The 25,762-nt window shown below is 40.4% G+C and overlaps 2 protein-coding genes across 3 annotated transcripts in view; one reads left to right on the top strand and one right to left on the bottom strand.

Annotated features, from left to right (window-relative positions):
- The window catches only part of NHLRC2 (NHL repeat containing 2), a 36,954-nt gene extending 35,353 nt beyond the window's left edge, over window positions 1–1,601 (bottom strand). For both annotated transcript variants that reach the window (XM_055719669.1, XM_055719668.1), the window contains exon 1: window positions 1,251–1,601. In XM_055719669.1, the coding sequence (XP_055575644.1) occupies window positions 1,251–1,413 (163 nt within the window). In that variant the 5' untranslated portion in view covers window positions 1,414–1,601. The remainder of the gene's footprint in view (window positions 1–1,250) is intronic.
- On the top strand, window positions 532–22,905 carry DCLRE1A (DNA cross-link repair 1A). The gene is made up of 10 exons (XM_005443873.4): window positions 532–791; window positions 1,616–2,902; window positions 4,273–5,814; window positions 7,725–7,858; window positions 9,013–9,131; window positions 10,821–10,964; window positions 11,875–12,020; window positions 13,086–13,240; window positions 21,327–21,468; window positions 22,118–22,905. Exons 2-10 carry the CDS (start codon window positions 2,485–2,487, stop codon window positions 22,282–22,284), a joined length of 2,967 nt encoding a protein of 988 aa, XP_005443930.2. The 5' UTR covers window positions 532–791; window positions 1,616–2,484; the 3' UTR covers window positions 22,285–22,905.
- The last annotated feature ends 2,857 nt before the right edge of the window (window positions 22,906–25,762 follow it).

Genomic DNA, 25,762 nt, shown 5'->3' on the forward strand with positions numbered 1-25,762 from the left:
AAGGCCTTTTTTTTAAACAGTATACGCTGAGTAATCTAAATATCCTCAAAACTTCCACTCTGTCAGTTTCAGTAAACTAAGCTCTTACTGCCCCAGGAGGAGTTACTGCTGCTGAAGTCAGCAGAAAGCTTGTCTGTGGAGGACTGATGTCTATGTCCATGTATTTATAAACAGATACACACACATTCAGATTTGGAGACAATAATGAGAATAATTCATCAAGTATGTGTGTTATTTCCACAGTATAACTGCTTTACTGTTTACTTTTTGAAAGAAAAGAATAGGTAATTTCTTTTGCAGCATTTCTCTTTTTCACTAGAATTAAAATATTTTATATAAAAACACACTGCAAATGAAAAATATTGGCTACTTATTTCAGCTCTTTTTAGAGAGAAAATAAGGCTTGACAGAACACAGGAAGTGAAAAAAAGCGAATGACAGAAGTGAAAATTGAATCCAGGGGTCCAAATCTAGACAGAAAGAGGATTCACTTTGCTCCATTGATGAAGTCAGCATTCATTCCCATGATACACATATGATTTTAACCCTGAAGTTTACCTCCTGAGGTCTCTTGTCTTGCAGTCAGATGTGAGCTCCCACAGCTGCAGAGTCTCACCAAGTTCAAAAGGACCCTGAGCAGGGCTTGTAAGACCTTACAAGACTTAACCTTTGATTTCACACTTAGCAGAAGAGAAAAGGAAGTGTGAAAGGGAGATGGGCACTCCACTGGAGCATGATGACATCCCCAGCACAGTCTGTGTTACCAGCAACATGAAAACTGACAAGCACAGGTAAGTCATGGGGAGAGAGAGCTGGGAAACAGTCTAAACAGCCGCAGCAAAAAGAGGGGAGCTCAGGAGAAAGCTGCAGGACTTGGTAAGGTTCCCACTACAGATGGGACAGGCTTTATACATATTAAAAAAAAGTAAATTAATGAAGCTAGCAGAGATTTAGCACAGGCTTTAAAAAACGGGGTTTTGCAACGAGTAGCAGGGGGACCACTTATAAAGGGGCTCTTTTTTTCTTGTCCTTCGCTCCTGGTGCTTTCAGCAGTGACATTTCCTGTAAGTAGAAGCGCCTTTTAAAGAAGCGGCTCAGGGGGCCGGTAACCCGGACCTCGCAGGCCGCGGAACTCCCCGGACAGCGCCACAGGGGAGCGCCAGCACTCAGCCGCCCCCGGGGGGAGCCCGCAGCCGCCGCCCGGCCGCGCTCCGCCGCGGGGCCTGGCCCGCTCGGGCCCCGCCACCCACCTCCGCCGAGCTCGGGCACCGCTAGGTCCCGCTCCCGGCTGTCCATCTTCTTCAGGTACTGGTAGACCAGGTTCTCCTTCTCCTGGGCTGTGTCGGCGTCCAGCAGGGCGTACTCCAGCTGGGTCTGGGCGGGCAGCAGCCCCGCCAGGCCCCCCGCCGCCATGACGCCTCCCGGCCCAGCCCGCGGCCGGGGCGGCTGGCTGTTTACCGCCCTGCCGCTTCACCGCCGCACATTCGGCACCGCCCGCAACGCGAGGGAGAAAATGCAATAAAAAAACCCCAACCAAACAAAACCTAAGCACAAATACAAATAACTCGTCTGCCTTAAACAGGGACCTTCTCATTCATTTCGTGTTTTTACATAGCTTTGATATTGACAGAAGCATATTCGTGACGAGGATCCCCAGTGGCGATTCCGGCTCGGCAGATTCCGCACAGCCAGCTTTTTCCCGCCCAGTTACTTTGTAAGCGGAACAAACGTGAAAATCGAGCAGTTTCGGGACAAAATCCAAACAAGGCTCCAATAATTTAAACGGTGGGATTTTTTCGGGGCGAGAATGCTGTGAGAGAAGCGGAAAACGGAGCGACAGCCGCGGTGACGAAGCTGCGGAAGCGAATGCGGAGGCGAACGGCTGAGGAGAGGCGCCCGTCCGCGACCCTCGGTAGCGGCGGGAGGCTGCGGGAGAGCCCGGGGAGGCGGCCGCCTTCGGTGCCTGCGGCGGGCGGGGGCGCCGGCGGCGGGGAGCGCAGCCCCGTGTCGGCCTTCCCCGAGCGGAGATTCCCGGCAGCCATCCCTTAGCTCAGCTCGTCCTTGTTTTCTTTTAAAATCCTCCTGCTTCGGAGCAGCGAGGTGGCCGTCAGGGGAGCCGGGCTAACTGGGCATCCCCTTCCGAGGCCGGGCCGGGCGCTGAGGAGAGGGGTAGCTGGAGGACATGGCGCACCGTGCAAGTCTTCCTGCATCTTGCAGACTCAGGTTTTGTGTAACAGGAGTAATTAGAAATATTCAGAGAGACGGTCATTAAATTATTTTGAGGATAGGATCCACCATGCTTCTGTCCCATCGCAGACATCGCAGACAGTTTGGTTTGCGGCCCAGTATTGCTGTTTTGAAATGGAGTTCAGGTGCTTTTCATCAGGTAGGGAAGGGGCGAGGGAAGAGAGAAGGTACTAGTGGAAGGAAAGGTAGATTTGTGAACTTTTGCATTAAAGAAAGGAGAATATTTATTGTGTTGCCATGTCTGAAGATGCTTTATTGGAAGAGGACATTTGGGAGTACAAATCCATTAGGAAGCGAAAGCATCAGGGTAATTCAGAGAGCATCTCTACACCTGTGCAGAAAGTAAGTGATGGCAAGTGTGGGCCAAAAAGAAAGAGAAATAGAAAAAAACCCCAAACTATAGAAAAAACGGATACGCTTCAGAAAACTGAGCATAGATCAAGGCCAAATCAGGATGTAGATCAGTGTAAAGATGACAGTAGTGTGCACTCCCAGGAAAGCGTGAGTAGCCTGACGGAGCAGAGCTCACAAAATACAAAGCCTGTTCATGACGGATACTGTCCCAGCTGCCAGATGCCTTTCTCTTTGCTATTGGTCCAGACACCCCGGTGGCATGTTGCTGAATGTTTGGATACTCCAGGATCTATTGAAAAAGGTATGAGTAAAGTAAGAAAAAAACCTTTGGAGAAGAGTTAAAGGCTTCTCACATAATGTTGCTGTAAACCTTGGTTTTTTTTATTTAGTTCAATGTTTGAGATAGTAGTTGGTATGTTTTTTAGAATTGATCATTGATCATTGATCAGTATTTTCGTATGAGGGTTATGGTTCTTTGTGAAGAACATGGAAATCTGACATGAAAATCTCTATTGGAATCTAATCTCAATCTAATCTTTGTAATCTAATCTAATCTTTGTAGAGCAGTCATAACAATTCATGGTGGTTTATCAAGCTACAGTTTTAGTAGTTTGTTGAAGGTGCATATTTCCCATTTTACAATAATGGAACCTGTTTCAGTTACTAAGTCAGTGTCAGAAAAAAACCCTCCTCCAGTTAAGAGGCTGCTACTTTTGATACTCCATTTCTTTTTGCTTAGGTATACATCTCATTATCCTGTATCCATTTTGCTGTGTGATTTGTCTATGGACAGTTGAGAGCTGAAATCAGTCTGTTATGCTAATTTACTTGAAAAGTTAGCCCCTGGTCCAGTATGCGTTAGAAATTTCATAAAGAATTATACATGAACATTCCTGTATCATAAGACAACGCAGATTTATTTTGAGTTCTGTATGAGAGGAATAAAGCTTATTAGCATTCCAGCTGATAGTTTCATGTGGGGAAATACCATGTCTGAACAGAGCCAGGTATCCAATTTATGTTCTTAATCTCATGACTTTCGAAAAACAGAAAACTTACAGTCAGGAAGTTTGAGTAAAGGCTGTTCAAGGTAACACAGTCACTTCCTTTTTAGCTTTGTAACTTTCCTTTGTAACTTTCAGAACAATGAAATGTGAGTTCTTTAATCCCAATTTTGGCGGTGGTTTTAACTTAAGACAGATATGTTAACACCTCATTTCCATCTCTTCCTCCCATAATTAACAGATGAAAAATCCTTCTTACTTGATTTATGCATTCATCTTAAAATCCTACTGGCCACCTTTGCTGCTGCTCTGAGCTCATTGCTTGCATGTGAGACAGTTCTACTAAACCAGAAGCCATACCATTACATTAGCACAGCACTGAAACAGAGTTACTGTTATTGTTAGAGGGCTGTATTAATTCAGGCATAGTGCTGTATTAGCAGCAGCTGTTTGGTTTTAGGTTGGAAGCATTCTCACATCTGGCCAGCTCAGGGCAGGAAGTCTTGGTGGCTTGAAAATTACTTTTTACTGGTGCTGTCTGTCTTCCAATAGCTGCACTCATAACAAAACGTTTTAAAATTGTCATGTGTGATTTTTATTTTCATAATTATGCCAACTGTATTTGCAAAGATATTAACATTACTTCTTTGTTTAACTCTTCTCATAGAGTGTCCTGATGGTTTACTGTGCAATTCCACAATTCCATCCCACTACAAGCGTTATAGCCATTTTCTACTTGCAGCAAGCAGGGCAGGAGATTATCTTGTAAACTCTTCAGCAAACACTTTGGAGAGCAAGATGACATGTTCTACTGCTGCAAAGCCCAGCTGTTCCCCAAGTCACCTAGCGGAAATCTCACAGAATGAGAAATCATCTAATACTGTAAAAAATTCCCTGAATGACTGTACATTGATGGTACAATGTTCACCACAAATGAAATCTTTAAATATCAGTGAAAGTACTTCCTCTTTTGTGGATGTTCAAAAGTCTCAACAGACATTTCAGCTTACACAGACCACAGATAATAGTTGTAAATTTGAATTTTATGACTTTGCATCCTCTCAAGAAAGTGAAAGAGGAGAAGATCTGTGTAGTCAGAAAGATACAAACCAGCCAAGTCTACTACAGTCAAAAGCAGACTTCAGTGACTGTGAAATTTCTTATTCTCCACTGAGTACTTTTGAGGAAAGTGAAGGGGAAACTGAGGAAGAGGAGAAGAAGGTAAAAATATCACAAAAATTATTCAAAGTCTGGAACTCTGAAGATGAAGAATCTAATTCTGTGGTGTTTAAAACTTTTGATGGACTTCTCTTACAGCAGAAGCCTCAGCATGAGCATACTAAAATGGGAAGCTTCATAACTGAAAAAAAACACTGTGAGGAAGTAAATACATTGAACCATCTAGATCATAGCATAAAACCTGTTACTCAGAGTCACGTGAGCACCAAGTCATGTGTAAATAATCAGCATCAGCAAGAGGCTGTAGCCAATGGATCTTCTTTTCCTTTTAATTGTGAGGAGGTTAAACAGCCAGAATTGATTTCCTCTGCTGCTAAAGCAGGTAACATAGGGTCAGAAGATACTGCTGCTTGTGCTTTGGAGTCTGTATGTGTGAGTTTTACTGAAACATCATCACTGCTAGTCAGGGAAGATGCTGGTTCTCTTCTGACACAGAAATGTAATGTTTTGAAGGACCCAAGCAACATTTTAACTAATACAGGTGAAACTACTGCCAATGCAACGGCTCTCCAGGAGAGTTTGCAGTCAGTAGTGGAGAAAGAAGGAAATCTTAATACAGCTGCTGTGTGCTTTCCCAGCCCTATCTCTAAAACAGTCCCATCTCGTTCTTTAGGAAGTATGAATGCCAAATCCAGTCCTGCCAAAGAACTCAAACAAATGGACATTGGTGTTTTCTTTGGGTTAAAACCCAAAGTGAAAGAGGAGAGCAAAGGAGAGACGTGTTTGAGTGAGGGAAAGCAGATACCAAGTTCAGTAACTCCCAATGGAAAGCGGCCCAAACAGCAAAAAAGGAAAGCTGAAGGGTCTGTGGAAGATGTAGAAGCAGTTACAGAAAGTTCAAGTAAGAGTGGAGCCTTTGCAGATATAAGTTCTGGTGGCCGGCAGAGGTGGAGAAAAAAATTGAAAGAATTGTCTCCTACAGGTGAAGGAACAAGAAAAAAACACTGCCCTTTCTACAAGAAAATACCAGGTAAGAGGTAACTGTTGCTTGTAGAGGTTAACTAATTTTGAGTTGATTGTTGTAATTGTTTTTTCTTAATTTTAGACTTCAGTATTCTTCATTCTTCATCTTTTAGACTGCAGCTCATAATGAATTTTCTTCCCTCCATCTAAGTTGAGAAAATCTTGTGTAGGTGCAGATCTGCAGAAGAAGGTGATTGAAGAACCAGAGTCAGCAATGGCTGAAAATAGTGAAATAAGTAGGAAAATTATTTCAAGGACTCGGTTCTGAACAGGGGAAAAAAGATTAGCAGTTTTAAAAGATGAGTCTACTTTCTTAAGTGATGTTGAATATATCTCTTGGTAATATTCACTCCTAATTCCTGAATTTAATCTTTTACATCGTTTCAGTTGTGCCTAAAAATAGAGCTGTCAATAGAAATTATTTCCTTACACTACGTTAAAAGAATTAAGTTTAATTTTGCATTTGAAATTCAATAGTATTAGAAATACAATTTACTACAACTGTGAAAACCAAGAAATTAAAATCAATTAGAAGAGTTTAGTTAAGGAAATACCCAAGAATTTCTCAGAATCTCCTCAAAGCAGTTAGATCAATTACAGAGTGATGGATCAACGGCTTAAAAAGCTTCAGATCCTCACAGTTCCCTTTACCACTAAGAGACTGCCTTAGCTTTGGTAGATATTTGAGGAGGCCAAATAGAAATATGTTAGTGATCCTGAGTGCCAAACTGCTACTTGAAGAGTGACCTGTAAGTTTTTGTGGGGCTACACCAGTATTGTGGGTTCCATGGGCTTAGTGAATTTTCCATATATAATACATTTGAAGAGCAGACTCCTATGCCTACAATGCAATATTAAAGTTGCTTTGTTATTATCTATATTATCTTTGTTCTGAATTTTGTTATAACACTTGAAGTATATTTGACTGCATTTTCTGTCTTGCTAATGATGTGTATTTATCCTGGTGGCCTAGTATGATTCAGCTTCCCTGCAGTTTTGAGTCTGGTCCCTCTCAAACACTTTGGGATTTTTTGGTTGGTGAATTTTTTTTTGATTAGCAGAGTGATGTGGTTTTTGGAGTTACAAATACTTAAAGTTCTAGACTCAAGTAAGTAGAACTACTTCTAGTTGTCCTAGAAGATCTGGGAAATTTATGTAACATGAAAAATATTTGCATGCCATGAGGTGAATCAGTTCTACGTGCTATTTCATGGTTTTAAGGAAGTACAACCCAATGTGAAAGGACCATTTGTCAGTATGTTTGCATTTTTAAAAAATTACATTTGCAGAGAAAAGGACTATCTTGTATACAGCTGTCTTTATGCAACTTCTTTATACAAACAGCACCTCACTGAAAGCATACAGTGGCAAATCAGTCACATTTCATCTCAGAAGATATATTTGAAGACCCCAGATTGCTTGCTTAATGATTATATGGTAGCATGTTTTAAGAGGAATTTGATATGTAGAATAATTGAAAAATTGCAGTTTGATTGTAAAATGCATTTTGTTAAGCTGTAGCTACCTGTGTTATTTTGTGCTAAGATGTTGGTATTAGATTTTAATCTACATGAAGTTTCAAAAGTATCAGCTGGATGCACGTAAGTGTGGGCTTTTTGCTTAACCAGTTGCCATCTGTGTAGGGTGGCAGCTGATCAACAGGTATTTGGGAGGCCTATGAAGGTATTTGTGTGTGCACACTTTGTTAAATTTTTATTTTAATAAGTAAAAATCTTTTTTGTGACTGACATACGCAAACCTTGTTCATCTTTAAATGGCTTCTTCAACTGTATGCCCTGGAACTGTATTTCCTTTTAATTTGGAAGAAAGAAAAAAGAACAAAAGGAACATCTACTTAGAAACTGGTTCTGAACTATTGATGTCTGCTGACTGGCTTCTCTTCCCTTTTTGCTGTAGGAACTGGTTTTACAGTTGACGCCTTCCGGTATGGAGAAATTGAAGGCTGCACAGCGTATTTTCTTACTCATTTTCACTCTGATCACTATTGTGGGCTATCAAAAAACTTCATGTTTCCAATCTACTGTAACAAGGTACGTTTTTCCAAGATTACTATCAAATCCATGCACAACTATAATCACTTTTATACTGCTGAAAGTAAAGAGAAGATCAGAGGTTCCATTGTTGGGTCAGTTAAGCACAGTGGCTCTGTATAGCAAAATCTGGGTTTCCCTTCTAAGAACTTCTTAGCCTGGTTTGACTGATGAAGAAGATTAGTGAAACTTCCCTGTCTAGATACCATTAAAATATTCAGGTTTAAAAGAATGTCTAGAGGTCATACAGACTGATCTCCTGTACAGCACAGGTTTAATTTCAAAGTTAGATCAGACTGCAGAGAGCCTTTGTCGGTCAAATTTTGAAAATGGGACAGATTCCACTACTTCCTTGCAATCTCTTGCAGTGCTTACCCACTGAAATTTTTTCCTAATATACAGTTGAAATGTCCCTTTTTGCAACTTGAGATTGCATCTTGCTCTCTCTGTGTGCATCATGGAGAAGAATCTGGCTCCGTCTTCTCTATAACTCTGTTCAAGTGATGGAAGTCTGAAATTCCCCTTAAGCCATCTCTTCTCCACATGAAGTAAGTGGAGTCGTTTTAGCCTGGTCCTGTGTGTTCTGTGCTTCAGGCTGCTGAATGGCCAAGACTGCCATTAGCTATTGTATGTCTAACAAACTTTTCTTTATTCATAACATGGTAGGGCACCTTGCCTAATCAATCCATCCAGAACCTGCATCAAAAAACCTATTTCTGATTTACTCTTTAAGTCTTCTGGAATGCCTGTGTCCCATGTTGCCCTTCCAGTAGTTGTTGGGGTGACTGCAGTCCGCTGGGACAAGATCCAGATCCTGTGACCTGGAAACTTCAGTTGTTGAAAGAAGGCTTTACCCAATTCCTCTGCTTGGCAGTCTGCAACAGATGTTGTTCCCCCTTGTTTGCCTCCTCTCTGATTCCAATCTGAAACCTGTTCACAGGCTTTTCAAAATTTGCTTTTTTAAGACAGTTTTTTTTCAGTTTGCTTTTTGAGAGACGACATGCAAATGAAAGGCTTGATTATACCCCAGATCTCATAGTTTCTCTCTAAGAGACAGTCTGGCTTTGAGAGCCTTTGTTTCTAAAATAAACAAAGGCCTTTTTTTTTTTTTAGACTTTGTTCCTATTCCATATTAAATCCTTTCCCTGTTACAGATAACTGGCAACCTGGTGAAGAGCAAACTTCGAGTCAAAGAGCAATATGTCCACGTGCTGCCTATGGACACAGAATGTATAGTGAATGGGATCAAAGTGGTGTTGCTTGATGCCAATCAGTATGTATCATTGCATTTTTTGTGGAATATTTGTATGTGTAGAATATTGAAGATAAATAGCTGTACAGATACAGTTAATGTTTTAATGATTTTCAGGTTTCAGTGGATCTGAAGAACTAAGGATGAAAATACTTGACATTCTTGAATTGGCTTAGTAACATGCATTTTCACTTCAGAAGTGAATTAGGCATGTAGGAGCTTAAACTTCTTGCAAGTAGTTAGCTTTTGAAATAGGTGAGTTATCTTTGAAAATGAAACTTAGTCTTTTTTGATAATTTTAGTTTAACTTTATTATGCTTGGTTTTAATGAGTCCATAGTATTCACCACATATAGCTCCATAATTTTTAAGCTTGTGGAGAGGTTGAATGATTTTTCTAGTTATCTGGACAGTAGTTTTTGGTGTCTAGTTGGGAACATCCTGGATTTGATTATCTAGGTTTCTGTGGCTTCAACTGAAGTTAGTGAAATCTTCAGGTAAAGAGGTACTTTGAAACCTGGGACGTACAAAACCTAGCCAACGTTCTGAAAATTGTATTTTAAAGAAAAGCCTGTTGAAATCTGGAACAAGTCTTCCACTGGATTCTGTGATGAAGGGTGAGATTCTTGTCTGTTACACTGACACTATATGCTAACGATGGATTTAAAGTTCAGTAACACCTGATTTCCAGCCCTGTGTTCTTGCTGTTTTGCCTCTTGGTACCTTATTTGTCTATGGGCTAGAGGAAAAATCCTTTCCCTATATATTGAAATGCAGGACTGTGTCTCAGTTGGTTTGAGTATTACTCATTGTAGGATTTGTTTATAGTTAGATCAGATTCCATTAAGTCCTTTGAGAACCATTTCTGGGAATGAAGGAAGCCTTGTTGCTTATGTAATCTGGACACTTCTCATTTTTCCTGTTTGTCTCTCCGATCCTCTACTTCAATTTAAAAGGCATATAAACCTTAGGTACAAGGTTCGACTTCTTGCAGAGTTCACCAATTCTGTCATTTTATCTCTGATTCATGCCAGTTTTTTCCTTTTTTGAGATTTCATTTACCCTTTACAGATGATTCATGTCCAAAATAGTCCCACTCTGGTTTTCCAGTCTGAGCTCTTGCCCTTCAGACAACTTTGGCAAGGAACTGCAGAAGGTGCAATGAATTCACTGTGGCCAGTAGGAGAATTGTATTTATAATCAGGGAATTCAGGATGGAGGATAATGTTTAAAATCTGGAAATAGAATTTAAAAGGAAATGCTTCAGTAAGTCCTGTAGGAATGAAGATGCATCTGTAATAATACAGTTCTCTTTCTCCTGAGTAAGAATGCTGCTTCTCTTTGGTGTACTGGTTGCCCTTTGAATCGAGTAATAGAACATCAGGAATTGCAACTGAGGCAGCATCTTTGTCATATGCAGAAGACTGAGTATCCCAAAAAGACAATTAATGCTTGATTACTGTTGATGTGCTTTTTTTCTTCTCTTCATCTTGGCTGAGAACTCAAGTCTAGCTCATCCATGGCCATATAAGATTAGCTTCAGAATTCCTTTAGAAATCAAAAATTTCTAGCTAAATTAGGCTGCACAGTAGCTGTGATTTAAATGCTGCTCTGCACACCTTCCTGCTGCTGAAGAGTGGTATATCTCTGAAGGCAGTTTATCAGTATGGAGAACTAACATAATTTGTATGGGGTTTTTTGTTTATTTCAGTTGTCCAGGTGCAACAATGATCCTTTTCTGTCTACCAAGTGGAACTGTTATTCTGCACACAGGAGACTTCAGGGCAGATCCTTCTATGGAGCGCTACCCTGCTTTGGTTGGTCAACAAGTTCACACCCTTTACCTCGATACCACGTAAGTTGTGTTTAATTATGCTTTTTTCAATATAACCCTCTTTTCAGTTTAGTAAGACTTCATATGAACAAAGTAAATGTAAGCATAAATGACATTACTGTTTTAACACTTCTTAGCTCTATCTAGTATTGAATAAAATCAGATATTTATTGAAAGTCCATTTATGTCTAGCTTGTTCATCTATTATGCTGTTACATGAGAGAATAAAAGCGGGGGTGGAAAAGATGCTAAAGTATTTGCTGGGATGACATTATTTAAGTGGTATTAAATTCCGGGTGTCAGAACATTGAGTGTTCAGCTCTAAAACAAGAGGTTCATGGAACACTGGTTTGGTGTGGATTCAACTCTGTTATGAAAAGGGGTGTGGGGGAATTCAAAGACTGAAAGAATGCCGAACGGTTAAATCAGTTGTGCAGGTTTTCATTAGACCTTTCTCTGACTCATGTATATAAAATTGTTTTTCTGTGTGCGATGACTAATGCCCAGCTGCAATCTTTTTTATTTCTGTTCCATATGTTTCTCCGAATGAAAAATGCCTTATGTTGTGGTTTGTGTACATGACAAAAAATAGACATAAGGATGTAATTAGTATATGATACAAATATCTAGCTTGAAAGAGCACTTGGTATTTATAGAGAGAAAACTGCAGAATTGAGTGCCGGTATCAGACAAGTGAATAGTTGTAGAGAAAAGACTGATATAGGCAATGTAAATTTTATTGCAACAATTTCATCTGGACACCTCAGCGTTTCTAATAAATAGACTGCAAGTAGACTGAAATTATATAGAAGGATTACATCTTTTTCACTGCTTTGTTATTGTATGCGTGCAGTTTTGAGGGCATTCGTGGTAAATTCAGTTGTCTTGTATCTTATGTAACAAAGTGGTATGTCTTGTTTCCATGCCCCAGATACTGTAGTCCTGAATACACTTTTCCCTCTCAACAAGAGGTTGTCCAGTTTGCTGTCAATACTGCTTTTGAGACGGTGACTTTAAACCCACGTACTCTAGTTGTCTGTGGCACCTATTCCATTGGAAAAGAAAAAGTGTTTTTGGGTATGTAAAAGAAGTATACTGGATCAAATAACTAAATAAATATCTTAAGTCAGTGTTAAAAGGTCTTTTTCTTGGAGATCTAAAGGGTCGCTTAGTCTTGCTGGCCAGATACTGTGTAAAGAAATGAAATATATTTAATAATCCTGCGGCTAGCTTTTTAGTTTTCTAATCAATAAGTTAACTTTCTGAAAGAAGTATTTTTCTGTCATATTTACAAAACCCCTTGAATATACAGAAGGCCAGTTTAGATGCTAAATGAATTAACCTATTTAATTGATTGTGGTAAGAAAATTGCTAATGGCAATTAAAAAAAAAAACATAAATGAGGTCTTTATGACATTTTTGGTGTTAATAATTTCATGTTGTTAAGAAACAGCAAAAAGATATAATTATTCTTTAACTTCTATTTTGGTAACAGTTTTTCCTTCCAGGCTTATATTGTGTATTTTCCTAAATATTTATAGTAATCAGTTTTAATGAAATCAATTTTAACAAAGCATTCCCCAAACCAAAATCCTTCTTTTCTGACTTCATGCAAATTTTGTGTGCTATGCTTCACTCAGTTACAGCATTAAGAACCAAAATGATTGCCCACACGTATATTCTGGAGCATGCAGCCATGTGCCATTTATGCTTTTGAGTGTATTAAAGTCATTAATACAAGACTTACTTTCACTGAAATATAGTGTGAGCTTTAATGTGAGCTGTTTGTCGCATATTCCAAAAACTGCACATTTCTGGCATCTTTAAAATAAATAAATACCAGTCACCTTGGTAAAATTCTGCCAAAGAAATATGACTTGGGATGTATCAAAAGTATTTCTATTCTCCTTCTTTTTCCAATTGTCATTCACAATTCTGCCACTAAAATGTATGAGCCAGAGATTTTTAACAGCTGTTAATTTTTTTAATTTTAGGGAATATGAAACATTGTATCCTGTTGAATATGAATTTTTTTCAGTAGTGAAAATGATCCAGTGCACTGATTAGGAATATCTCCAAAATGGGCAGAAAAATGAACTCTTACAATTTCTTTATGTGATTTCTTTCTGATTACTCCTAAAGCAATTGCTGAAGTTCTGGGCTCGAAAGCGAGTATGTCTCGTGATAAGTACAAAACACTGCAGTGCTTGGAATCAGCAGCTGTTAATTCCCTTATCACTGTGAACTGGGATGGTACTTTGCTTCACATTCTTCCCATGATGCAAATTAATTTTAAGGTAAGTTCAGAAAATATACTCTGTCGATTAACCCACCACCTGCATCTTACTCTTGGCTCCTGCCAACCAGTGTTGTGTGTGGTGCTTTTTAACCTCTTGTCAGAACATATTTATTTAGTAGAGTTTTGACATGTAGCAATACATTGAAAATAAAATGCAATTAAACATTAATAACTGTCTCCAAACATGATACACAGAAAGTGTAATTTCACTTCAATGCGGTGCTTGTACAAGATAAGATGAGGTTTGTTCAAAGGCTTACCCTTTGCGGGCCCTTTTGAAGTAGATTTATGTAATGACTTCAGGATCTGTCCTATTAGCAATTAATATATTGTGACATGGAGTCCCTGTTTTCAGCCTGTCTTTTACCTAGTATGATGTAGGAAAAGACTAAAAGGATTTTCTGCCTCCGAGTCCCTGTTTTGAGGCAGCCCATGAACACGGCCAACTTCCAAACTGGTATTTGATAAAAAAGGAATGGGTTTCTCTGTGTTCTTCTCGGTTCAATTTCCATGTATTTATAATCGTATTTTCATCTTTCAAAAGAATATTCTCTGTCCTTCTGTGCTGATGATTCACATGGGGATAAGGATGCATGAAAATCAATGAAAACTCACACACTGAATGAACTGGACACCTCATACATACATGCCTTAGTTTTTGCAGACACAATCTTCTCCAATATTTGTAGCAAAAGCAAATAAACCAGTTTATTTTAAGACAATGTTTCATCCAAGTTGACGTCAAATGCACATTTCAGTTGAGATTTGAGACAGTTGGTTTTTGTGGGAATTTTTTAGTTAGGAAAGGTGACTGATTCCTGGGGGGAAAGAAGGTTTTTCTAAATAGACTACAAAATACAGAATGGCATTAAGGCAAAGCAGCAGGCTTTAGATTAAAGGTAACCTGGAAGAAAGAAAAAAACAGTGGTCATATGCCTTACAGACTTGGATTTGTTTTCCTGCTTTACTTCAGGCCTGCTGTGCCATCTCAAGCAAATCCTTCAGAGCAAGCTGGTATTTAGCTCCAGGACCAGTCGTGGTCAGGGTTGACCTAAAAAGGAGAAAAAGAGGATATATGGTTTGGATGAGAGCTGCGGGAGGTGGAACTTAATACCTTAATGTTTTAACAATGTTCTATAATCTTTTCCACGGTGTGGCCGAAACTGAGTAATGGAAATGTGTATGGATTTGTTTTTAATGTGTTGTGTTGTTTTAAACAGTAATATATTTTAGTATTAGTTTCTTCTGCAGGTTTTTGGTTGTTATGTGATTCTCTGTCATGTGTCTCAGCACGTATGGTGTACTCGCATAGCTGGACTTTCAGGCAGAGGGTGTGGTTATACCACAAGGACGTCTAGACAGTCTTACTTCTAGAGAGGGGCAATTGTATCATGTGCAGGGTCTTGTCTCTGAGAATAGGAGGTTCTAGATAAATCCACAGCATGCCAGAAGGGATGCCTGTACCCTGGAAAGGGCCAGGAAAGATTAAAGGCACAGTGATCTAGTGGACGAAAGTCCAAGTGTAATGGCTGTGTACTATGATGGGAATTTGATTTCACCTGTGAAGTTGTTGGAATGTGGTCTCATGCTGTCATTAGTAACTTTGTGTCCATCTAAGGTAGACATGCTAGGTAGACTTCCAGAGTGCTAAAGGTCCAGTGAAGCCGGTAGCTAGATGAATGCCTGAGTGGAACGTAGTATCAGTAAAATGTGGAGAATGTTAAATGCTTAAAAATGAGATCATGTGATACCTTGTTTCTGCTCCAGCAGCATCAGTAAACATGAACTCAGACAAGGCAATATTGTAAAGAATAAATTACCTGTTCACTTGCAATCTCATTTTAGTTAAAGAATGATAAATGATATCATCCTGTTTTTACAGACCATGTAAATGTTGATGCCATCATCTATCTCTAGTTGCATGTTTTTGTTTTGTGCTGGATTATACAGGTTTTGTCCTGAATTACTGGCTCATTACTGGGAATGCCAGAATTTTTTGATGATCCTCATCCCTAAGTGCAGTGCCTTTGTTACCTTCTGGGTCTCTCCTACCTCTTTGGTTTTATTTGATCCCTGGTCCGCTCAAAAACACAATCATAATTCTTAATCTTAGAATGGTTTGGGTTGGAAGGGACCTTGAAGGTCATCTAGTTCCAGCCCCCTTGCCATAGGCAGGGACACCTTCTACTAGACCAGGTTGCTCCAAGCTCCATCCAACCTGGCCTTGAACACTGCCAGGGATGGGGCATCCACAGCTTCTCTGGGCAGCCTGTTCCAGTGCCTCATCACCTGCACAGCAAAAAATTTCTTCCTAATATCTAACCTAAATCTACCCTCTCTGTTTAAAGCCATTCCTCCTTGTTCTATCACTACATGCCCTTGTAAAAAGTCCCTCTCCAGCTTTCCTGTAGCCCCCTTTAGGTACTGGGAGGCTGCTGTAAGGTCTTCCCAGAGGCTTCTCCTCTCCAGGCTGAACAACGCCAACTCTCCCAGCCTGTCTTCATAGGAGAGAAGCTCCATCCCTCTGATCATCTTCATGGCCCTCCTCTGGGCTTGCTCCAACAGGTCCATGTCCTTCTTACGTTGGAGGCTGTGGGGGTCTCATGAGATCAGAATAGAGGGGCAGAATCACCTCCCTCAACCTGCTCGTCATGTTTCTTATGATGCAGCCCAGGATACAGTTGGCTTTCTGGGCTGTGAGCGCACATTGCTGGGTCACGTTGAGCTTCTTGTCTACCAGCACCCCCAAATCCTTCTCCTCAGGGCCGCTCTCGATCCATTCTCCACCCAGCCTGTATCTGTGCTTGGGATTGCCCCGACCCAGGTGCAGGACCTTGCACTTGGCCTTGTTGAACTTCATGCGGTGTGAACAGGCCCACCCCTCAAGCCTGTCAAGGTCCCTCTGGATGGCCTCCCGTCCCTCCAGTGGGTCAACTGTACCACTCAGCTTGATGTCAGTGGAAAATTTGCTGAGGGTGCACTTGATTCCAGGATCCATATCGCCAATAAAGATGTTGCACAGCACTGGTCCCAATACAGACCCCTGAGGAATGTCACTTGTCTCCACTTGGACATCAAGCTGTTCCCCACATCTCTTTGAGTGCGACCATCCAGCCATTTCCTTACCCACCGAGTGGTCCACTGGTCAAATCCATGTCTCTCCAGTTTAGAGACAAGGATGTTGTGTGGGACAGTTTCAGATGCTTTACACAAGTCCGGGTAGATGACGTGTCATCTTCCCTCATCTGTCAGCACTGTATCCCCGTTGTAAGAGGTCACCTCTTTATTTTCCATGTGCCTTAGCATAGTTTCCAGGAGGATCTACTCCATTATCTTGCCGGACATGGAGGTGAGATTGGCCAGCCTGTAGTTCCCCAGGTCTTCCTTATTTCCCTTTTTAAAAACAGGGGTTACATTTCCCCTTTTCCCGTCCATGGGAACTTCACCAGACTGCCGTGACTTCTCAGATATGATGGCTGGTGGCCTAGCCACTTCATCCACCATTTCCCTCAGGACCTGTGGGCACATCTTATTATGTCCTATGGATTTGAGCATCTTCAGATTCCTCAGGTGGTCTCTAATCTGATCTTCTGTAGCGGATGGTTCTTTATTCTTCCAGTCCCCTGCCTTTGCCTTCTGCAGCTTGGGCAGTGTGGCTGGAGCACTTGTTGGTGAAGACTGAGGCAAGAAAGTCTGAGTACCTCAGCTTTCTCCATATCCCAGGTAACCTAGTCTTCTGTTTCCTTCTGGATATGGCCCATATTTTGCCTAACTTCCTTTTATCACTGATGTACCTATAGAAGCTTTTCTTTCTGTCTGTGACATTGCTGGCCAGATTTAATTCTATCAGGGCCTTAGTTTTCCTAACCTGATTCCTGGCTGCTTGGGCAATTTCTCTGTATTTCTCCCAGGGTACCTGTCCTTGCTTCCACCCTCTATAAGCTTCCTTTTTGTGTTTGTTTTTTTCCAGGAGCTCCTTGTTCATCCATGCAGGCCTCCTGGCGTATTTTCCTGACTTCCTCTTTGTTGGCAGGCATTGTTCCTGTGCTTGGAGGAGGTGGTCCTGGAATATTCACCAACTCTCATGGGCACCTCTTCTCTCCAGGGCTTTAGCCCATGATACTCTACCAGGCAGATCCCTGAAGAGGCCATTAATTTGGGCTCATTTCCTGCTTGTGTAGTTTCAGTTGCGAACCTACAAATCCATGAAATCCTTACGGGAGTATTTTCAGTCAAAAGCTCAGATTCAGTCCTTATTTAGTAAATTGAGTACATCTGTGATCTTGTACATCAATTGTCTGTTTAGCAGAATGCAAATAACCAAACCTTGATGATATGTTATAGTACTGTACAGTTTTTTTTCCCTGTTATGTTCTTTACTAATAGAAGAAATGTCTGTGCTCCATCCTTCATAGTTCTAAGGACTGTATGCATGATTCTTCTGTTTATTGTTATTGAAAAACTTTTCTGGTCTGTTTCTAGATAAAGAACAACAAAAAAAGCTGCCTAAGCTACATGTGCTTACAACTGTAGCCTGGTGTCATTAACTGTTGATAAAATTGCAGCTGCCCGAGGAAAGCTTCCATGTTTCCAGAGCTGACTGCTCCCAAGACTAAATCTGGATGCTCAGAGCTTTCCTTTTTACTGGAGTAGAAAGGAAATGAGTTCTTGGTTTTCAGAAGTTCCTGCATATACTTCCTTGTTCACAGGCTTTCTGCAGTGACCAGGGGCTTTTATTTTTCCTGATCATTGAGTCTCCAGATTGCTGGAAAATGTAAACAGCTTTTAATAAAATTGGTATTTTTTAAAACGCATATTCAGGAATTTTAGAAGTATTTTTGAGGTCTATGTTGTGAATATTTTTTCCTTTTGGTGGCATCGTCCAGCTGTTTAATTCCAGTTTTGGGGCTATCCAAAATCTGCTTTTCTCCATGTTGATTTTCAGGAGTAATATCAAGCATGTTTTCTTTTCATTTTGGAGTCAGCTCTTTGTTCATGTGTGATTTATAAACGCTGTATTGATTCAGCAGAGTGTGTCATTCACCTAAAAGCCCCAGGTGCTTAGAAAATACAGAAACCGCTCTCTGTCTTTCCCCTAGTTACCAAAATTTAAAGACTAATATTGGTACCTTGTGCCTAGAAATGAAGCAAGCAAAAATGAATAGTGACCATAGTTGTGTTAAATCCACTATGAAAAACAGGTGGATCCGTGCATGAGGTTTTTGGCAGTTGGAAAGATGGTTTTTGTAAACCCACAACATCCTCAGAATATGTGCTATACCCTAGATTTTCACTTGGCCAAAGACTTGGTGATGGTAGTGTATGGTACATTTCCCTTTTCTGTGTGAGATGTCTTGTGTCAAGATGTCAAGATGTGCATGTTTCTGTACACATGCAGCCACAGTGAGGGAAACTGCTACTTGGCTTGAATGTTTCCATTACTTTTTATCTTCAAATGTTTATTTGAATATTGAATTCTGGGCAATTTTCTATTGCTGCATGAGGAGTTGTGTCACTGTCTCAAAAACCTGTTGAAAACCAAGTTCAAATCTGAGAACAAAGCGTATCTGTAGTGTTTTATAAATTCATATAGATGGTCTCAGTCTGTAGTTAGGATGAAAGCAGTCCCATTCATAATGTTGGATATCTGGCCAGATGCGACTAGATGTGATGTATTTTTCCAAGCCTTATGACTGCCCCCTTGAAAAGAACCAGTGTTTGAAATGAGTGCTTGGCCAAGATGTGTCAAGCCGGAAGGGTAAAACTAGAAATGACAAGCCAGAGGCAATCAGAGGCAGTGAAAATGCAGTGGCAGAGGAATATGCTTTTGGTGGTGTTACATTGCTGTTGGATTGGGTGAGGTTCTTTTTCTTCATTTTTTCCTATGTGTCATTCTGGCTTTGAGTTTGTTTTTTAGGAGTTGATATCAAATTTTCTTTAGGTACTGCCTGGGTCAAAAGTGAGATGACATGCTGCAGATTCATGTTTTGGATATTCTTAACGGATAACATGCACATAAATTTAAAAACTAAAAATATTCATACTTTTTATATATGTGGGTTTTAGTTAAAATATTATAAAAATAAAACATGAATTGCTGCAATGTTGCTAGTGGATTTGAAATATGAAAAGGAAAGATTAAAAAAAAAAATAATCAAGGGAATGTGGTACTTTGCTGTAATACTTGGTTTTACTCCAGTAAAATACGAGGTTTGATGTATGTACTGATGAGGAGCTGTTCTTGAATAAGCCAAATGAGTTTAAGTGATGTTAGGGCTGATTGTAAATGAACTATTTAATCACATTTGAGTCTTCTCCTACCTTACAGAATCTGTTTGCATGTGCCGCTGACTGTAGCGACAGTGTAGATAACAGGCTGTCATGGTGATTGAAGGAGGCTGATTTAGCAATGAAATATATTTTCCATTTTAGAAGGATGATGGTTTAGAACAATGTTGGCTAAAGCAATAACAGAGGAAATTGTAATGTGTATTTAAAGTGGACTTGTTATGAATAAACACTGTAGTAATTTGTTTTGTGGAAAGAGGCCATCTTTTCTAAAATGTGAGCGTGATTCTTTTGCAACAGCTAAAAACTGAGGCTTCTGCCACTTGAATATCTGCACCTCTTTTATGTTAATTAGCTCAGTAACGTCTTGTCCTAACATTGAGGTGAGATTTTTCAAAAGTGCCTGTGATTGGAATGGACAAATAATTTTTTTATGAGATTGAAATTGCATCCTTAATCGAAATATTGCACACTTGACTTGCACCAACTTTGAAAGCAGATTAGCGTTGCTTAATATAATAATCATTATATCTGAAGTACTTGTATTTAGATCCCTTTAGAGCAAGGGGAGCATGGATGTGAATTATTACCTGTGTTAATTTTCCCAAAATGAAATGTGAAGGAGAATTAGACTGCTACAGTTACATCTTTAATCTAGTGAGGACTGAACATTTGCAGTGTATTAACAGTCATGGCAGCTAGCCATAATTCCTGTTGCTGAATGAAATGTGTGTTGTGGTAGGGTTTTTTTGTTGTTCTTTTATGTGCCTAGTTTGATGGATTCTGTATGTTGCTACTGGACATTGTACTGAAGGTGCTATTAAGTGTGACAGGCAGCCTTCCGCTTCCGTGCTTAATAATTTTCAAGTGTCTGACAGGTTACTTAGTGTTCTATCACAGCCTGTCTATCCCCCTCTCCTCAGCTTTTTTTAATCAATCTTTATTTTGTATTCCTTTTCCTGCTGCTGATAGGAGGTTTATGATTTTGAGTTCTAAAATCTTGTGGGGCTTTCAAATGGAGAATGTGCCTTTAAGATTTTATACGGGACACGTGAAATTGATTTTCTGTTTTTGGTTTGAAATAATACTGACTTCATTTCATCCAGGAATAGGATTGTACATTCCTTATCCTTCCCTCTCATCCCTTTTGTGATCCTAGCTTAAACAGCATTGAAAGCTAACTTCGCCAACTTGGAAACTCTTTCAAGTTAATTTTTTTTTTTAGAGTGAAGAGATGAGAGGTTGTTTCCTTTCCTATCACGAATGGAGATGTGGTAAAACATGATTTAGTGCTCAGAGCAATACCTGACTCACGCATTGGCTTGCTGCGATTTTTTGGGTAGCTTAATTAACTCTTGAGTGCTTCAGGGTATAAGCAGATGTCAGGATCTCGGTGGCACTTCAGCTAGATGATTTTGCACTAAATCAGGCTTTTGCAATCTTTTATCACCACTCAGCTGCAAGAGTGCTGACCTCTAGCTGAGAGGAGGCAGTGAATGGCTTGGAGAGCAAGATCTATAAGGTGATGTTATTTGTACCTTATGTGTTTTGATCTGTAATGCATAGCTCTTAATATGTGCTTATTCCGATGGAGCAATTGAGATCCTAAGGTACAAGGTGCTCTGCAAATGTGAATATCATTAATAATTTAAAGGCAGATGGTACTTAAAATAAAAAAGTTAATATCAAAACATGAAAATAAAATTTCGTCTGCAGTCTCTCCGTCATGAAATGTCCAACCTTTAGACTAAAGAGCTATTTAGGGGGATTAAGTATGCGCTATATTCTTTTCACAGGGCTTGCAAGATCATTTGAATAAGTTTTCTGAGAATTTTGATCAAGTTCTGGCTTTCAAACCTACGGGGTGGACCTACTCTGATTCATGCCTTTCTCTGGTGGACATCAAACCTCAGACAAGAGGAAAGATCACTATATATGGTATGAGGGGTAAAGATTTGGTGCATTTAATTTTTTGTGGATGCTTTTCATATTTTTATTCTGGAAACTCCTACTGTTCTTTGTAACCAAAGCTTTTTCTGATAACTCGATGAGAAACTGAGCAGATGGTCTCTCCAGGAGAGAGCTGTGAACTGAGTAATCAAGAGCACTGTAAATGCAGATTTTATCGTACATTTTGCTCCTGTCCTCTTCATGCAAATAAAGGCTTTTATCTGATCTAGGTAGAGAATTCAGGGGTGAAGTCTTGGCCTGACTGGTGTGGTGGCAGTGCAGTTCCAGAGCCAAGATTTCATTCCATACCTTACTCATTTGTGAGAAGCTGTGGGTCTTGGTCTTCCTCTTCCTCTCTGTTCTTTTCGGTGGGTGGAGTTGAATACCTTAACATTGATTTAACCAAATGCTTGGTGTTGCTCAGTTTGCTCTGATTAATGACTTGATAACTTAACGCAAGATAATGTTTCCAGAAAGAAAATCTGGGGTTTCATTTCACCTTGGCTATAAACTTAAGGTTTCAAATATGAATTTAAAAAAATACTGCCTAAAGTACTTCTTAGCTGGAAGGCCTGCAAAAGTATTTTGGCAAGAAGCTAAGTAGACTGACAGATTGCTGTGATTTGTTTCATTTCAGGGATTCCTTACAGTGAACACAGCAGTTACCTGGAAATGAAACGTTTCGTTCAATGGTTGAAGCCACAGAAAATCATCCCCACTGTAAATGTTGGTGACTGGAGAGCCAGAAGCTTGATGGAGAAGCATTTTAGAGACTGGATGATTGAGGGCAGTAGGCGTAAATAAATATAAAGAAGAAAGTGTATTTCAAAGGAGGTAGGCTGAAGTGGGAATTGCAAGTTCCTGTGAGTTTCATTTGACTCCTTTTTCCATGCAGCTTTCTTTAGGGAGGACTAAGCTGCCATTCTCCTGAGAAAGCTGAATTTGGAGCCGGGGGCAGGAAACGGCACCTTGCTTCTTCATCCACCTACTACTTATTTTTCCCATAACTTCATAATTTTTTTTCAAATGCGTGTTTCAGGTTATTTTTATCTTACTGCTTTTTCCTCATTCTTAATTTTCTTCAGATTATGGAAATGCCCAGATGTATAATGCTGGGGAAGAAACTGCCTCCAGGTTAATCATTTCTGAAAAGAAGTTACTGTAATAAATGAGATGTTATTAAGCTTATGTCACATGCTGTCAATCCAAGCTTCAGAGAAGCTCATTTCCTGAGGCAGAACTGGCTATTGTGATTTAAATCTTATAAACAAGATTTACCTTGTGAGAGAAGGTTGGTTCGGCACCTTGCAGCATACATACTTCAGAGAATGATTTTTATAAAAGACACTGCTACCTATATTCTGCTTAAGATTTTATGCTTTTTTTAAATTTTTGTTTTTAAATAAAGAATGTACATGAAGCCTGTGTGTTCTTCCTGAGCAAAATTAATTCCTTTTCAGTATCGTAGTTGCTAATCTGAGAAACCTGTGAGTAATACCTTTGGTGAATGTGCTGTATGTGTTGCTTGTGTAGGATTGCTCTTGCATCCTGGTAATGCAAATTCCCAACATACGGTCAAAGCACAGGGCTGTTTCCTCTCCGTGTAGTCCTTTTCAATGCATTTGGGTTTGCAGGGTTGCGTATAACATGCGTACAACTTGTATGCAGGTTTGTTGCTTGAATTCTGGAAATGCAAGAAAGGCAAATAGTAGTACTGGCAGGAGAAAGGTAAGTTTCACTTTGCGTTTTCCCCCCTGAATCTTAACCCAGATTATTAGTGCTGCTTTTTCTGTACCTGCTTGGTATTTATGATGCTGAAGTATGTAGTTCCATGCAGGCACATTAGTATAATTTTAAGCACTAAAATAAAAACTGTTCCAAACTTCCAGAACTTAAAAAGTTGTATCGTGTGTAAAGAATCATCCCCCAACCTGTGAAACAGCTCATCTGAAATCTTCAGTGCCATTTTTTTGTTGGAAAAGTTTCTTTAATATCAGTGTAAGTATAGACAGATATTTGTCTTTGCGTGACAAGCTCTGTAATGTGAAGTCAATGCATTTTTTCTGTCTCCTGAGAGAAATAACTGATGGAAACTGATGGAAAAAGGTTCTTTTACTGATTCACAATTATTTCAGTATACATTCACTGAAATACAGCATTGTTAACTGTGTCTGTTTAGATTTAGCAGTTAAAGGAGTCTGAAGTTTTTCTTTCACATAGCGCATTATGCTAGCTAGCTACCACAGGAGCTGTTAACTGTCTTGGATTGGCATGCTCATTCCTAGGATTCCACTCCTTTTTGGCGTAGGTGTGTGAAAAAGTATATTTTACAGCCCTTGCAAATACCAAACCTGAATTAATGCCTTGTACAAGTCAGAGCAAATTCGGGGATTCTTTTTGGCTTGCAAATGCTCCTTGCAGTTGAATCATTAAGGCATTATGCATGGGGTTTTGGCCTTTCGAGTCTTTTTCCTGATTAATGTTGCACCAGGTATTAGGGGCTGGAATAAACACCCCAAAGTCAAAATCTTAAATCACAACTCTGACATCTTGTTTCTGTGGTTGCACTTTCAAGAATGAGTATTCCTACAGAGAACGTGTGTGGGCTGTCAACATGCCAATGCTGTTACAGGTTTGTGATTCCATTAGTTGGCCTGCATGTAGGTGCTAACACAGCACCCAGATAATCTGGTGTTCTGCGCAGCTGGGAGGTGCGAGACACCTGTTGCCTCTCTGTGCTTGTTGCTTCCTGCTGTCTGTTTCTACCCTGGTACCCAGAGTGAAGGGTTGGGGCTTTTTTTCTTTGAAAAGCAAACTTGTTTTTGAAACTAACCGCAAAACCGATGTATCTTGGAAGACACTGACATTGGCATCTGCTGGACTGACCCAGTTAATCCTGCCCTGATTTGGAGCAGATGGTGATAGGCGCGCTCCAGTCAGCAGAGCAGAAGGACTTTTGTGCTGTGTCTGTTTCCAGTTGCCTGCTCTGCTGTAGGTATTTCTGCGTCAGCCTGCTGGTTGCTTTCATTCCTCTTTCTGGTTTGTATTTGCACTTCTATCAGCTGTTTTTTGTGGGCAGACTCGGATTCTGCAACTTTTCATCCACCTTCATGTGAGGAGATCTGCATGTTACCCAGTCACTTGGCCTCTGTTGTAGGGAAAAAAGTATTTTCAGAATCCAAACTTAGGAAGAAATGAATAATTTCGTTCTTGTTGTGAAGGAAGATGATCAATAACAGGATTAGATTGCTTAGGAGGACGTATAAGCAGATGTGGAAAACCATTTAACTAAAGGATTTGGGGGGAAGATTTATAGCAGGACCTTGTCTCTTCCCTCGTCTTGGTTGTTCCAAGGGATGGCTCTGATGGCAGCACGTTAAGTCTTTTGGGGAGCACAGACCTATTGTAAACCTGATCCCAGCGTTACTGCGCAGGTGTGATTGACGAGGACTTAGGGAGCGACTCTACTTTTCTGTGATGGAGGGAATTGTTTTTTCAGTCTTTTGGCAGTGTTGGCCTTCTAGATGCATGAGAGCAAGCATTCGTTATTTTGGTCTGGAGTGGTGGCTCTAACTACAGCAAAGGTGCCACTGGATCAAAGTCAGCAGATGGGGACGTTTGGTCTCCTGCACTATAGAAAGACTAGACCAGAGTCCCCTGGACGGTGTGGGGGGATGTGTCACATACTGATGCAAACAACAGCAAATTTTGCTACAGCAAGATGGGCCTGTGAACGTCATAGAGGCTCTTCCCGTTTGTCTAGTGCTGACAGACTCGGGGCAGAAGGCGAAGCACACCAAAGGGGCAGCTGTAACACTCGCTTGATCCGCGCCCAGAACGGTTTTCAAAGCCAGCCACTCTAAAGAATCACTTTGTATTTCCCATCAGGACTCCTGCTCTGATTACATATCGCCCCAATAGGCAGATAAATGAGCTAAAAGCAACGCTGTTTGAAAAGGGGAGGGGGAGGGGAAAGGGGAGAGGAGGAAAGCGGCTTGCTCGCTGTGCTGACTCAGGCAATGGGTTTCAGGCGGGCTGCGATAAATGAAGGCAGCTACCTGCACCAATGGTCCACGATGCCACCGAGGAGGTTTCTGGGGAGGCAAGTCTGAAGACACTGCAGAATAAAAGCATACAGACAATTAAAGGGAGCTTCAAGGTGCCAGATATTTCATTAAACCTTGATGTGAAACAGTGATTGATAGTAACTTGGAGTGGAGTAAGGAACTGAGATGCCATTGGGATGGTTAAAGCGTTTCTCTTACCTGATCAACCCTGTACT

Source organism: Falco cherrug, chromosome 9 (assembly GCF_023634085.1).
Source record: "Falco cherrug isolate bFalChe1 chromosome 9, bFalChe1.pri, whole genome shotgun sequence".
In the NCBI taxonomy this organism is placed as follows: Eukaryota; Metazoa; Chordata; class Aves; order Falconiformes; family Falconidae; genus Falco; species Falco cherrug.